Source organism: Ambystoma mexicanum, chromosome 10, assembly GCF_040938575.1.
Source record: "Ambystoma mexicanum isolate Mex_15411 chromosome 10, UKY_AmexF1_1, whole genome shotgun sequence".
Lineage (NCBI taxonomy): Eukaryota > Metazoa > Chordata > Amphibia > Caudata > Ambystomatidae > Ambystoma > Ambystoma mexicanum.
In genome coordinates this window covers 1,438,645,165-1,438,660,087 of record NC_090932.1, presented here as the reverse complement: position 1 = coordinate 1,438,660,087, position 14,923 = coordinate 1,438,645,165, and the positions used below count along the sequence as shown (strand labels likewise).

General features: G+C 46.4%; 1 protein-coding gene across 8 annotated transcripts in view; it reads right to left on the bottom strand.

Moving 5' to 3' along the window:
* HECTD4 (HECT domain E3 ubiquitin protein ligase 4) overlaps window positions 1–14,923 on the bottom strand; it is a 4,298,785-nt gene that overhangs the window by 4,025,929 nt on the left and 257,933 nt on the right. For 6 of the 8 annotated variants that reach the window (XM_069619495.1, XM_069619492.1, XM_069619493.1 and 3 more), the window contains exon 9: window positions 8,288–8,449. In XM_069619495.1, the coding sequence (XP_069475596.1) occupies window positions 8,288–8,449 (162 nt within the window). The remainder of the gene's footprint in view (window positions 1–8,287; window positions 8,450–14,923) is intronic. The other 2 variants (XM_069619494.1, XM_069619499.1) reach the window with 1 other exon arrangement.

The window sequence follows — 14,923 nt, the reverse complement described above, 5'->3', positions numbered from 1 at the left end:
CGAAGCTGGACATATTGATATCTTACCCTTTCATCCAGGGTACATTTAAATTTGCATTCTTCAAATGTCAGCGGCATAAAAATGTCCAGTGTAAATGTTTAGCAGGGGCTTCCTCAGCTTTACATGCTTGCTTGACCATCCATTCCCGGACTTGATTCATCAGCACTGGAGTCTGCAGACCCAGCCCAACCGGTATTTTTGCCAGATGCACTCATGTCCCAGTATTGAAGAGAAGACCTAGTAGTGTAATAGTTGACCTCCCTCGGGCCCTGTGTGACAATAATGGCATGCTATCCAGGGGTGATGGGCTTTACTTGTTGTTCAAAATGTACCCACTTTTTCCTACACTCGGACATCCAGTTAAAGATGGAACTAAGTTGAGCTGCTATCAAATAATGCTTAACTGACGGCACTCTCAAACCTCCAAGCCAAGATGAACACAGGAGGGTTTTCCCCATTTACCTGCGGACGATTTTGCTAAAAGCAACTTTTCCTCCCTAGTCCATGCACCACCAAACCTATTGCATTTGTTTCTGTACCCTGACCAGACTTCTTCAGCTACACTCCACTTGGCTTTAGCTCATTGTTATGGGGAAAATGACAAAGTCCTTCAGGCTGTCAGTACTGAGAAACTTTGTTTCTCATAGTCTTTCGACTTTCTTGCCACTTCTTGGTACCATTTTATCATTGCACAAAGTGCAATGGGGTCTGTGTTTTATGGTCCTAGATGCCCTCTAAGGAATGTTTAGGATTGTAGAATATGCCTTGGAACGGACTGGTAGCAGCAGTAGCCTTTTCTTGTATTTGTATAACTTTTTATCGAGCCATACCGGGTTTAAGCATCTGGCTCCTGACTGTGGCTAGTGTCTAACATGGCCATGTCGCAAGGTCTTTTGTCCCGCCCTTTGTCCATTTTGGCCCTTTGCTTTCCCCCCTGCCCTTCCAGGGCAGAGATTTCCGTATTTGGGCAAAGCTACTTCTTTTGCGGGCCCCTGCATGTCACATGTGTTGGCACCAGGAAGTGAACTGGCACTTCTTTGGTCCCAATCCACACTACTGGTGCCAGGTGTACATGAGAGCATAAGAACCCCAGTGGTCCCCGATTGGACCACAGCTGGTGTTTATGCATGGAGTAGTTATTGCCATTGGTGGGCTGGATGCGGGCACTCACCCGATTGTGGATAAGAGGAGTGGTCCTGCATTCATTCAAGGAGATCAGAACAGATCTGGAGAAGGAACCAAGTATCCAGAAGAGCCGAGCAGAACTAAGGACCATCCTGTGACACACTTGAAGAAGCCTGGCACCCGAATCCCATGGTTGTCCAGGTGGTGCCCTACTTTGCGCCTCATCTCTGAAGCCCTGTGAAGGTGCTTTGAACCCTTGGAGTGGAGGGACCAATCACTCAACATCCCCTGTCAACCCTGCAAGTGAGCCTGTTCAGAGGTGTGCCAGGGCCATCCAGTGGGCTGTCCAGCTCAATCCTAGGTTGCTGTGCAGAAGCATTGCCATTTCCGGTTCAGATCCAAGACTTTGGGGAACGGAACCCAGCTTATCCAACAAAACAACCTCAAGCCGAATTTTGTCATCCCAGCAACTCTGGGCCTCCAAGATAGAAGGTGCTCATACCGCAACAGTTGGGTCCCACTGCCTCACTGTGCTACAGTAACGGTCGCTGAAGATGGGTTTCCCGCGTTCTTTCCAGTGCCTCCAGTCCTACTGCCTCAGTGTTTTCTTCGGTATTGTACGTTTTGACTGTATCTAAACGGTCGCACGTACAAAAAGGTCTAAAAATGCTACCACCAAAGGTTCGAACACCAAATGTTCGAACCTTTGGTAGTAGAATTGCAGGTAAGTAAAAAACAAAAAAAGACTGGTGGGGCTGCGGGGGCATCCCCCGCAACACCCGCTCACTATAATTCACAGTATAGTGAGCGGGGGTTGCGGGGGAAAAGCTTTTACTTGCATTTTACTCTGTCACCTCTTTTGGATGTTTAGATAGATAATCTGCTGGATTACCTTCCTTCCCCGGTTTATGAATTATGTTATAATCATATTCTGTAAAGAAATTCCCCATCTTTCAATCCTCTGAGGCATCTTAACTCTGGGGTTACCAAATAGAGACAGAAGAGCCCGATTATCTGTAATCAAAGTGAATGGCCTTCCAATTACGAAATTATGAAACTTCTCACAAGCCCATACTGCTGCCAAACTCTCTCTTTCAGTTTGTGAATATGCCTGTTCAATAGAACTTAAAGCATGACTTGCATAAGACACAACATGTCCAACACCATCTTTCCCTGTTTCTGTTTGTGCCAAAATCGCACCCAGACCCACTGGGCTTGCATCCACCGTGATTTCAGTCTCCCATCTAGGATTGAAATATTCCAACTGTCTGTCACTTGCCATTTCAATTTTAATCAATTAAAAGCTTTCTTTCCAATCTTCATTCCACGAAAATGGTGCATCTCTCTTCAACAACTGTCTCAAAGCATCAATCATTGTTGCATAATTGGGCAAATACCTTGCACAGTAGCCAGTCATTCCTAAAAAATTATCTCACCTCAGCCACGTCCTTTGGGAGGATCCAGCCCTAGAATTGTATTCACTTTCTCTGGGTCTGCCTTGATCCCATTTTCTGAAAATATATATCCAAAAAATCTTAAACTCTTCTTGTTCACCTCACACTTTGGGCCATTTAGTGTCAACCCATTATCCTGAAGGATTTTGCACACCTGTTCCAGGGCCTCATCATGTTGACTTTGATTCACTCCATATACCAATATATCATCACTATAATTAAATACATGTTTTACTGGTGCAATAACTCTTCTCATCGTCTCTTGGAATATTTCCGCTGCAGAAGAAATGCCAAAATCAATTACCCATTGATGATATCCCTGGTTCAGAACTCCATTGTCATATATTAGTCTTACATATTCTTTACTATATCTATCATACTCCTGATATTGATATTCATCTTTGCTCACATACTCTTCTTCTATTGGTGGGTTTTCATATGGATCTCCTATTTGTTTTTCTTCCCGATTCTGACATGATTTCACAGCCAAATCATGTTCCATACCCCTCTGCTCAAACATTTCTATTTGTTGATTATCCATTGCTCTAAGAAATCCTGGTTGTTGAACTTGTTGATTCACTCCTGCCAATCCACTTGATCTGGTTATCTCTTTCTCTGGAATGGTCTTGCATTGAAACTTCTTTGACCCTCATACCTACAGTTTGAACTCATTTGTGCACTAGGTCTATATATAGGTGTCATCAATCTTTCTCGACACATCATTTGAAAATGATTTTCCTGTCCACATCGTAGCCACAATTGACCCATAGCAGGACACTGACCTTTGTGCGGGAATTCAAACCTGCATCTGTAGCATTGTCTTTCCACTGGACCCCTACGAAAATTATTATTCCAACCATCTTGACGAAGTGTTGTTCCAAATGTCCCATAACAGCAATGGTGTCCAGTTTCATCGGATTTTTTATGTTCGCCACCTGCGCATCAACTCGCTCATAGACTCTGGCTAATTCTAGTACTTCTTTTAAAAGAAGTGTTTTTTTTAATAGAGGTTTCCTGAATTGAGATGACACATCCTTCAATTATTCTCAATCTTATTGCTTCATTATCATTGTAATTTGCAAAGTCACAATATACTGCCTTTCGTTGTAATCTTAATGCAAATTGCGCGATGGACTCATTCAGACCTTGCGTGCATTGGTTGAATATATATCTCTCATAATCCTTGTTTGGCGGAATCACCAATCTACTACTGGTGGCTGTTACTAGCAGTTGATAGGTAATCTTTTCCTCTGGAGGTATTGTTTTGACAACACTGTTCAGTTCTTTACCAACTAAATTTATTAACATATCCAATTTATTTACGGCATTTTAATTTCCAACTGCTCGTAGGAATTGCTCAAATTCATCGAGCCACTCTTGCCATCTTTGATCTTGATCCTCTGGAGGTTCTAGACTAAAAGGGTTTGGATGCCTTAAATAACTAACTGGAGTCATAGGTACTGATATCCCGACACACCTTGATGTGAACTGCTGCTTGAGTCGCTATTTGCATTTTCAGACGACATTTTATTTAATGTTCCACCGATATTTTAACGTATATGTTTATTATTTTATACTCATGCAGTATCCAGTTTATTTCTTTGTTGTGTTCTCCTCCTAAACAATTTCAAATTCGTGTTGACGCTATATCTCATATTGAATTTTCTTTTACTTTCATTTCTCTTATTTGTTAATGCTGCACAAATGCTTCTTCACTTTACATGAACTTTCAATGCTTTTCTTTTCTCCATTTACTTTCCTTATCTTGTTAGCACTATTCAGTACTTTTTTCCCGTTAGGTTTGTGCACTGTTTCCAGGTTTCTAGGTTCCCTTTATTTTGCTTGCCTCCGTTACCCTCGCAATGAACCTCATATTATTAGTTTCGGTTCGGTCTCCTTAGCAACTTGCAAACATGCCCAAGATGGCGGCACGTTATTTCACATCTTTAGGTATTTAAAAAAAATTAAATTATTAACGCTCCACCGACGTTACTCTGTATGTCAGCTGTTTGCACTCCATATGCCTCACTTGGCCCCTCACGGCGAGTTACAGTTGTTTACTTTTTTTTAAAATGCTGTTTCCCATTTATTTTTTTGCAGACTATCATTTACTTGTTTATGCCTTTATCGCCAAACATCCTTCACGCTTCGTATCCATGTGTTATTAAGGCCGTGTCATGCGCATCTTACCGTTTCCTTTGCCGTATACTTCCACTTTCCACACCAACACTGTTCACCTTGATCAGCTTTCAGTTTTCGTCCTTTCATCCGATCATTTCTTTCGAACGTAGCTCCGTTTCCACTCGTCGCCAATTGTTATACCTTGCTATTTATATAGATATTGTAATATCAATAAACCTGAGACCGCCATTTGTAAACTGTATTGTTTAATTTCCATACTCTTACTACCCCCTACACTCTACATTCCAGATATCCTAGATTCCTTCATTATTCTATCACAGTGTTCTACACTCACTGTCTATACAAATGTTATATTCACATATAATAACACACAACAAAAGCTACTGTGAATTGGTCTAGCTATCTTCCCAGAAGTGTCCCCCGTGCACAGGAGTGGCCTCCTAAACATCGGTCTACCAAGTCAGAGTTTGGAAATCCATTCTGACACTCGCCCCCCCCCCCGCCCAAATGAATTACAATATCATTCCCTGTAAGTGAGTGATGTATTTCGCAGGGATTTTAACAGGTAGAGAATGGAAAGCATATAATAAATAATCTGGGAATAAGAGACATTTTGACTGTAGCTATTCTGCCCAATCAGCAAATCTGTAGGTGTTCCCAACATTTGAGGTCATCCTCGCATTCCTTGAAAAGGGCAGAAACATTTGCCTTGCATAAAAAGTCATACGTAAGTATTAGAAATACTCCAAGGATTTCAATTTATCTGAAGCCCATTTCAATTGGAGTGAAAGTTGGATTACCGTCAGGACTTCTTCCGACTCAGATGTTCATTCCTACAGATTTTCTATAGTTAATAGAGATTCCTGATTGTGTCCCAAATCTATCTATAACAGTCAGAGCTCAGGGGGATGGATCTGCTTGCATTGATAAGGAACAGGATCACATTATCAGCATAGAGTGCCTCACCAATCCTTTTGAAACTTTACGTGGAGTCTCTGGGCATTCCCCTCAAAGATCGCAATATAGCCATCCACCAATACGCGGACGATACTCAGTTGTACATGAGAGTAAATTGCGAACAGGACATCATTTGTCTCTGTGATTACCTAGCCATCCATCCAGACCTGGATGTTGACCACCTGCCTAAAAACTAAACCAATCCAAGACTGAATTTGTCCTCATCGGTCCGCCCGCTAAACAACAACTTGTCCAACAATGGCTCAATGATATACACTTAGAAGGATTTGATCCACAACTCTCAGACTCTGATAACCCTTAGGCTTCACCATTGACAGCAGCCTGTCCTTCCACAAACAAATAGCTAATAAGGCCAAACAGCTTAGCTCAGAATCTCTACCCGGAAAATCAAACCCTTATTCCCACCGCAAGACTTCTGGACAGTAGTGCAGGCCCTGGTGATGTCCCACATCGATAGGGGAAATGCTCTCCTGACAGGGATCCCAGCTGTTCACTTGGCTACCCTAAAAGCAGTCCACCACACAGCAGCACATCTTATTGATGGAGCACAGAAATTTGACCGAATCACACCGATCCTATGTGAACTACATTGGCATCCACTCCAAGCCAGGGTACTGTTCAAGACTGCATGTATCATCTACAAAGCAGGCACGAGTAGCATAACAGCGTACCTGGCGGTTAGTTCCACATACCTGGTGGCACATGCTCCATGCGCAGCAAAGTGACTAACCAGCTTGAATCACAACTCGTCCGCAAAGAGGACCCACAAACAATCCTCCTCTTGTCATGCACCCACCCTCTGGAATTTGATCCCGGTGTCAGCTCAGAATGCCACCACAATTCTACAATTTACCAAATCTCTCAAAACATGGCTCTTTCAACAACATCTGACCAAGGACTAATTCCAACGGACGCACATACCTACGCGCATGCCTCACAGTACTGCGCTACTGATAAAAGATGCAAGTCAAAATGCTGGCTACCCACACGCTGTACAGCCCGCCCGCCAGCCCGCCAGCCAGACCGCCCACCCACCCACCCACCAGCCAGCCAGTCCGCCCGCCAGCTAGCTAGCCAGCCAGCCCAACAGCAAGCCTGCCAGCCCGCCCGCCAGCCAGCCCGCCAGCCAGCCCGGCCGCCAGCCCGCCCGCCTGCCCGCCAGCCAGCCAGCCCGCCTGCCAGCCAGCCAGCAAGCAAGCCCGCCAGCCAGCCCAACAGCAGCCCATCCGTCCACCAGCCCCATCGCCCGCCAGCCAGCCAGCCCCCCCGCCCGCCAACCAGCCAGCCCCCCCACCCGCCAACCAGCCAGCCAGCCAGCCAGCCCAACCGCCCGCCTGCCAGCCAGCCAGCCCAACCGCCCACCAGCCAGCCAGCCCAACTGCCCGCCAGCCAGCCAGCCCAACTGCCCGCCAGCCAGCCAGCCAACCAACCACCCGCCAGCCAGCCAGCCAACCAACCGCCAGCAAGCCAACCGCCCGCCAGCCAGCCCAACCGCCCGCCAGCCATCTAGCCAGCCAGCCAGCCAGCCATCCATCATTCTATCCGCCTGCCTGCCCACCAGCCCATCCATCCATCTGTTCCTCCATCCATCCATCCATCCATCCATGCATGCCCATACAGTCATTCGTCCATCCATCGGTCCATCCATCCATCCATCCATGCGCCTGCTTGCCAGTCAGTCTGCCTGCCCCCCTACATCCATTCCTTTGCCCGTCCATCCGGTCTGCAGGTCTACCTATAGTTATAGTGGGATGCCACAAAATGGTCTGAACGTAATGATAGGTTTCAGTTTTCTCTATATAAATGAGAAGGAATGGTGTATCTTTAGCTGACTTCAAATGTAATTCAGCTTCAGGCCTAACACTATGGTTTGAAATATAGATGCCTTTTTAAAAGCCTAAAAGTGAAAAATCCTCCTAGTTTGGCTGATCCTTTTTCCCCTTCATTTTCCTCACAGTGGAGGTTTTTTTTTTTACTCTGGTCAGATTTTTTTCCCCTCTGGTGCCAGGCATTGAACAGTTTTTGCCCATCCTCCCATGCCAAATTTCATCCCATGTGCGGGCTGAGATCGCTCTCCCTCATCGGACCGTCAATCTCCAACTTGAATGCTTGGTGCCAGAACTTAGTTGAGACGGATGTTGGGCCTGTGTGACACTCCTAGTGAGTTCCCTGACCCAATAACTGCAACAGATATTTCAGCAAACACTAGCGCTCAGTACATGGAGCTGTACTGTGAGTGAACATTCCATGCACAAATAGGTTGCTGTGTCCCGCAAACATAACATGCGGGACACAGCAACCCATTTGTGCATGGAATGTTCACTTACAGTACAGCTCCATGTACTGAGCGGCTATATGTTGCAAGTATTGGGTCAGGGAACTCACAGAGAGTATGACCCATTCTAGTTGCAAAACAAACACAAATGCCAGCCCATTACCTCACCTTGTTACAAACACCAGCATGCTGCTAGGAAAGGCAAAAAATAATTCCAGGGCTAGTTGTGATGCACCATTTCTGAATACTGTGTTTCAGACAGTACAAGTATTGTATATACTTAGAAATTATTTGATCATTTCATTAAACTTACTTTTCAATGACGACAAGCCAGTTGTGCCACCAAAAAGTGACCGGGTTGCTGAGCTACCAGATCCACCTGGCGGTGGAATTAGCATGACTAAATATGTGCCACAGGTGTACATTGGAGTCTTTCGCAACATTTTCAGAGGAAGTCCACAACTTGTGTTTGCTGCTGCAATAAGAAATTGAAACAAATAAGATATTCTAGTCAATTTGATTAAAGCATATTAAACGGTTGACTGCAAGAACAAAGACTAAGTAAGGGGTTCCATTTTAGATGCAAGCTATCACTAGGTAAAGAAAGGTGCATTGGTAAAGAGCTCAACAGAAAAGGTTACTCACCATAGCAACTAATATACTCTGTGCATAGTCCCCTAGCCCCATACTTATGGGATGTCCCGTGGAAAATAGAGGAGACCAGAGCCTTTTGCCAAGCAGCATTGCAATTGTTCTACGGACCTTCCCTCACGTCGGCGTACGTGTACATGCCACGCCCTGCTCAGGCCTTTCCTCACTCAAACATCATTTGCATTTTCTGCTTCAAGCAGGAATGGACCTGTGCCCAGATTTCCTTTTTCCTTCTCCATCTGTGCAGATGGCCAACAGTTAAATGGTATGAGGGTTTTACACAGAGCTTTTGCTCTGCTTACCTGCACAACCTAGGTTCGGTGTACTTGGGGGCCTCACACACGTGGCATTTCTGCCACATATCCGACACTAGTCCCACAGGTCAGTTCTGGGACAGTTTTGGTGCCCTTCGTTTCTCCAGCTTACTAGCACTTTGTCGAGGTTCTGTGGTTCACAAGCCATTTCGCTTGTAACTGAACCAGTTGTATGGTTTAACAGAGGCAACAATAAGACATGTTAAGGGGGCGATTCCTCTAAAAGATGCATTCTGCCCTTCTCACCAGACTAAAGACCAGTTTCTAGCTCCTGAGCTCATAGTACTTCAAGGCAGTATTAACCACCAACTTTTTTTGTAAAGTTGATAAACCAGCATGACAATGCATTACTTACCGTAAAAGCATTTCTGATGGTTGTATCTGCTTAGATTCACATGCTGTGCATAGGTCCGACATCCAGTGGTCACTGCGGAGTATTGCATTTTGTTTTTCGTAGTCGAAAAGGGGACGTCGACAAGGCGTGTCTGTAACACTATCCCTATAGTGATGTGCGTTGTACCCATAATCCCTCACGCGTCGAGGTCCCTCGGTTTGTATTTTTCTGCCCTGAGGGAGCCTTCTAGACGTGAGTGAGTACAGAAAAGAGAGATATAGAAAAGGATGTCTATATTCCTTCCATCCGAGCGGGAAGGAAGGGTGGGCGCATGTGAATCTAAGCAGATACAACCATCAGAAATGCTTTTACGGTAAGTAATGCATTGTCTTCTGATGTTTGTTAATCTGCTTAGAATCACATGCTGTGCATAGACTAGCAAGCAGTACCCGGAGTTGGAGGTGGGTTGTGAGAAGGAACAGTAGAGAAAAGATGTCTTAATACTGCTTGTCCCACTTGGGATTCAGATCTAGAGTAGGCATCTAGACAGTGTTTTGTAAAGGTGTGTACAGAACTCCAGGTTGCCGCTTTGCAGATGGACTCAAGGGGAACATTTGCAATGAATGCTATGGATGCCCCAGTGCCTCGAGTAGAGTGTGCTCTTGGCTTGAAGGGTAGTTCTCTCTTAGCAAGAGTGTAACAGAGAGTGATGCATTGTACAATCCATCTAGATATAGTGGATTTTGAAACTGCATCTCCTTCTCTTCCTGCTGCCACCGAGACAAAGAACTGATTAGTCTTTCTCAGTGGACTAGTTCTTTCCATGTAAAACATGACAGCTCTGCGCACATCAAGAGTATGCAGGCTTTTTTCTCCTAGATTTGAAGGATTTTGAAAGAACGTTGGTAGTTCTATAGACTGGTTGACATGAAATTTGGAGATGAATTTCGGTGCGAACCTTGGGTGTGTGCGTAGAACCACTTTATCCTTGTGAAGTGTTACAAAGGGGTCTAACACCGAAAGGGCCTGTAGTTCACTTACTCTCCTAATGGAGGTAATAGCTATTACGAAAGCAGTCTTAAGTGTGAGATCTTTAAGAGTTGCCTTGTGCATGGGTTCAAAGGGTGACCCCATGAGCCTGGTGAGTACCACATTTAGATCCCAGCCGGGAGCTGGGTTTGCTATTGGCGGGTGTATTCTCTTTACCCCTTCCATGAAGGCTTTGATTACTGGGATCTTCCACCACGATACTTTGAGTTGTGAAGTGGTGTAAGCAGAAAGCACTGCCAGGTGTACTTTAATAGAATTGAATACTAGACCAGAGTCCAGTAAATGGGTCAGGTACAGAATAATTTGTGTGGGAGAGCAGTCAACGGGGTTGATACTCTTCCCTCTACACCAGATGACAAATCTTTTCCATTTGCTAGAATAGCAGTGACGAGTGTTAGGCTTTCTGGCCTCTCTGAGGATGTCCATGCACCTCTGTGGAAGTTGTAAATGTCCAAATTCTATGACCTCAGGAGCCAGGCTGCTAAATTCATGGTCTGAGGGCATGGGTGCAGTGTCCTGCCCCTGTCTTGTGACAGCATGTAGTACGGGCAGGGCAGTTTCACTGGAGGAGATAGAGACATCTTCAACAAGTGAGCGAACCATGGCTGTCGGGCCCACATAGGGGCCACCAGTATCATGGTAACTTGTTCCTGGTGCATCTTGTGCACTATCTTGTTGAGAAGGGGAGTCGGGGGGGAAAAGCGTAAACAAATTTCCCTGACCATGGAATCGATAGACCGTTCCCCTTGGACTGGTTCTGGGGGTACCTGGAGGCGTAATCTTGGCATTGAGAGTTTTCCAGAGTTGCGAACAGGTCTATTTCTGGGAAACCCCACTGTGTGAAGACGTCGAAGACGATGTCTTCTTGTAACCGCCATTCGTACTCTACGGGCAGGGTTAAGTCTCTGCTGAGTTTGTCTGCTAGCAGATGGAGTTCCCCTGGTACATGTTGTGATAGTAGGAACATGTTGTGTTTGAGAGACCACTTCCAGATGTTCTGGGACAGCTTGGACAGTCCTGGAGAGTGAGTGCCCCCTTGCTTGTTGAGGTAGTACATGGCTGTGGTGCTGTCTGTGAGGACCATCACTGTCTTTCCTTGTAGGTGTTCCTGAAAGGCGTTCAGTGCTTTGAACACCGCTAGTAGTTCCAGCAGGTTTATATGCTTGGATGCTAAGCTCGGAGTCCACGCTCCGTGAGCAGGCTGATGGGCTAGGTTAGCCCCCCATCCTGTAAGGGATGCGTCTGTGGTTAGAGTGGCTTCCACTGCTGGTGTGGCAAAAGTTTTCCCTAATAACAGGTTTTCTTTTGTCCATCACCGTAGCGAGAGAACCAAGGCCTGCGAGACCACCACTAGATCGTCCCAATGTCCGCTGGCCTGACACCACTGGCTGTTGAGCCACTCTTGCATTGGGCGCATGCGCAGGCGCGCGTGAGGTACCAAATAAATACATGACGCCATCATTCCTAGCAAGCGCATTGCTTTGCGTACCGTCACCTCTCGACCTGCCAAATAATGGGGGATCAGAAACAGCATGTTTTGGACCCGCTCGTTGGAGGGGAAGACGAGGCTGTCCTTTGTTCGAATTAGAGCTGTAACGCCCACCTGGTTCCCACGGGGGCGCTGATCTAGTCTGGATTACTGCGGCCTCTTCTAGCGTGATGCGCAGGACCCGGAACACCGATTGGACAGGACCTCCAAATCGTGCTTCCTTGGCCCGTAGGAATATCCTTCTGCAGATGAGAAAGGGGATTAACAGTCTGCAGAATGGTGCGCTAGCTCCGTCCTTCCCCCCCTCTGTTGCTCTCTATTCCTCCAAACCCGGTTTAAGCTCACCTTATGGTTTGGAAGGTTGAACTCTCCATCCTGCTTCTGGTGCAGGGGTGCGCGTTCGTCCAGTTACTTCACTGGTTTTCAGAATGGCGCTGGCAAAATCCACTTGACTTTCCTGAGCGATGCGCCGTAAGTATGAAAGTTCAAAGTTCAAGTGAGGCCCCCTTTATGCTGTCTTTCTCACCCGTGATCTGTCCTTTATTTCAGGTGCAGAATGAAGGCGATGCGTCGAGGGGTTAACCTGCCGAGGTGAGTAGTAATGAGGGAGATCCCTCTAGATGTCCTTATCATTCCTCTGAAATGTCTCTAGTCCTATCCCCATAGGGGCCGGGGTACGGTACCTGCCAACGGGGCAGCGCCGACCCGAAATGTGGAAGAAAAGCCGGTAAGTATTATGGCTGTTAATCAGGCTTTCCTTCTGTGTGTCCTTCTGCTCACCTTTTGTTTCTTCCTCTCTCCCCTAGGTGCAGAGATGTGGCGTCCGATGCTGACAGCCGCGATGGAGCCGGGAGATGTCTCGAGGACAGGACAGGTGAGTGAAGCGTGGCGCTGCAGCGAGCAACGCAATGCTTTTAAATTGAAGTCTTCCTTCAGGGATGCTGGCGAGAAGATTCCGGATGCAGGTAAGAAGCTTGAAATAATCCTTGGTTTTCACCTTTCTCTTCTCTTCCTTCCTTCCTTGCAGGTCTTCCAGGTTCAAGACGGGCGTGGCTGTAGTCCAGGAGCAGGAGCAGACACGGTGAGCGTTAAGCTGCAGGAAGCAGAACAACGCGAAGCATGAGCTGCTGTCTGGGCGTGGCTTAAATAGCCTCCAAAGAAGTCCCAGGTATGTATCCTTCCCCAACTAGGTATGTATCCTTCCCTGGCCACGCCCGAGTGAAAAAATAGTCCCTTTGAAAAATAGTCCCTTTCAGGTCTCAGGGAGGCCTGAAGCGTGCAGCATGGTCTGCAACAGGTAAGTGCACAAAACACCTCCCTTTATGAGCCTGGCGTCTATGGCGCCAGGACTGATGTCCAACATGAGCCTGGCGCCAAAGGCGCCAGGACTGAGTCCAAAGAGTCCCTATAAGGGGCCGCTGGGCTTTTACCCGAGGGCATGATGCCTGCTTCCGGGGGTGCTGGGCCTGGCCTGATGCTCCAGGGGTAGGCATCATGACAGCACCCCCCCCCCCCCCCCCCAAGGCCCTCCTAAGGTCGTTCCTTCTGGAGGTTTCGGTTTGTTTGGGAAATTCCGATGGAACCTTTTTACCAGCCGAGGTGCATGTACATGATCACTGGGTTCCCAAGACCTTTCCTGAGGCCCGTACCCTTTCCAATCAATTAGATAGAAAAGCTTTGATTTTAAGATTTTGGAATCCAAAATGTTCTTTACTTCGAATTCTGGCTATCCATCTATCAGGATTGGGTCTGGTGGCTTTATTAATCTGGTTCCTGGTTGTACTGGTTTCAAAAGTGACACATGAAAAACGGGGTGAATCCGCATGTTGGCTGGTAGATCGAGCTTGACTGCTACTGGGTTAATTATAGCTTTGATTGAGTAAGGGCCTAAATACCTTGGATTAAAAGTTCGAGGTCCCTTGAGCGATAAGTGTTTGGTAGCCAACCATACTTGATCCCCAATTTGGTACGGAGGCGCCTCCTTTCGATGTAGATCTGCATTCTTTTTGTATTTCTCTTTCGCATGTTGCAAATGTGCAGTTGCATCCTTGAAGGCTTGAGTTATCGTAGAATGCAAATGATCCACTGCGGGCATTTCAAGGCTCGAAGGTGAGTCCAAGTCTGAAGTACGAGGGTGATGTCCATATAGGGTAAAAAAGGGGCTTTGACCCGTTCCAGTGTGTATCGAGTTATTATAAGCATATTCAGCCACCCACAGAATATCCTTCCAATTACCCTCCGATTGGTGCAACATACATCGTAGAAATTGTTCAAGGGTCTGGTTTGTTCTCTCCGTCTGACCATCGGTCTGTGGGTGGTGGCTGGTCGAGAGTCTTACGTCGATTTGTGCCAGCTGACAACACTTTTTCCAAAAATGAGAAATAAACTGGCTTCCCCGATCGGAGACTAGAATGGACGGGAATCCATGCAAACGGATGATATTCGAGGAATTCCTTGGCAAGAACAAAGGCTGAAGGTAATCCTTTCAACGGAATAAAGTGGGCCATTTTGGAAAATAAATCCACCACGACCAGAATAGTATTGTAACCATTACAAGAGGGCAGGTCCGTGATGAAATCTAGTGACAGGGTGTGCCAAGGTGCTGGTGGAATGTCTAAGGGCTGAAGAAGACCGGCGGGTCTTGTCTTTTGACCTTTGTTTTGGGCACAAACTCCACAGGACATCACGAAAGATTTAATATCCTTTCGCCAGGAAGGCCAACAGAATTGTCGTCTAACCTTTTCCTCAGTTTTGGCAATGCCAGGATGTCCTTCCATCAGGGTGTCATGACGACGGGAAATAACCAGTTCTTGCAATTCCTTTTCTGGCAAAAATAAGCGTCCTTGGAAGTAAGGTAAGCCATCCTTGACTGAAAAGTTAGTCCCCTTTTTGATCCAATCCTGCAAGGCTGAAGAGTCCAGGACTTGTTTTACTCGTGCTTGAATGTCTTAAAGGGTTTGTAAAGTGGTTATTCCCAAAATTCTTTGTTCGGGAATTATCGGCACAGGTTCTGAGTTTGTGTCTATTTCTTCCATTCCAATTCGGGATAGAGCGTCCGCCTTACCATTCTTAGAACCGGGGCGGTAGGTGATTACAAAATCGAACTCAGCA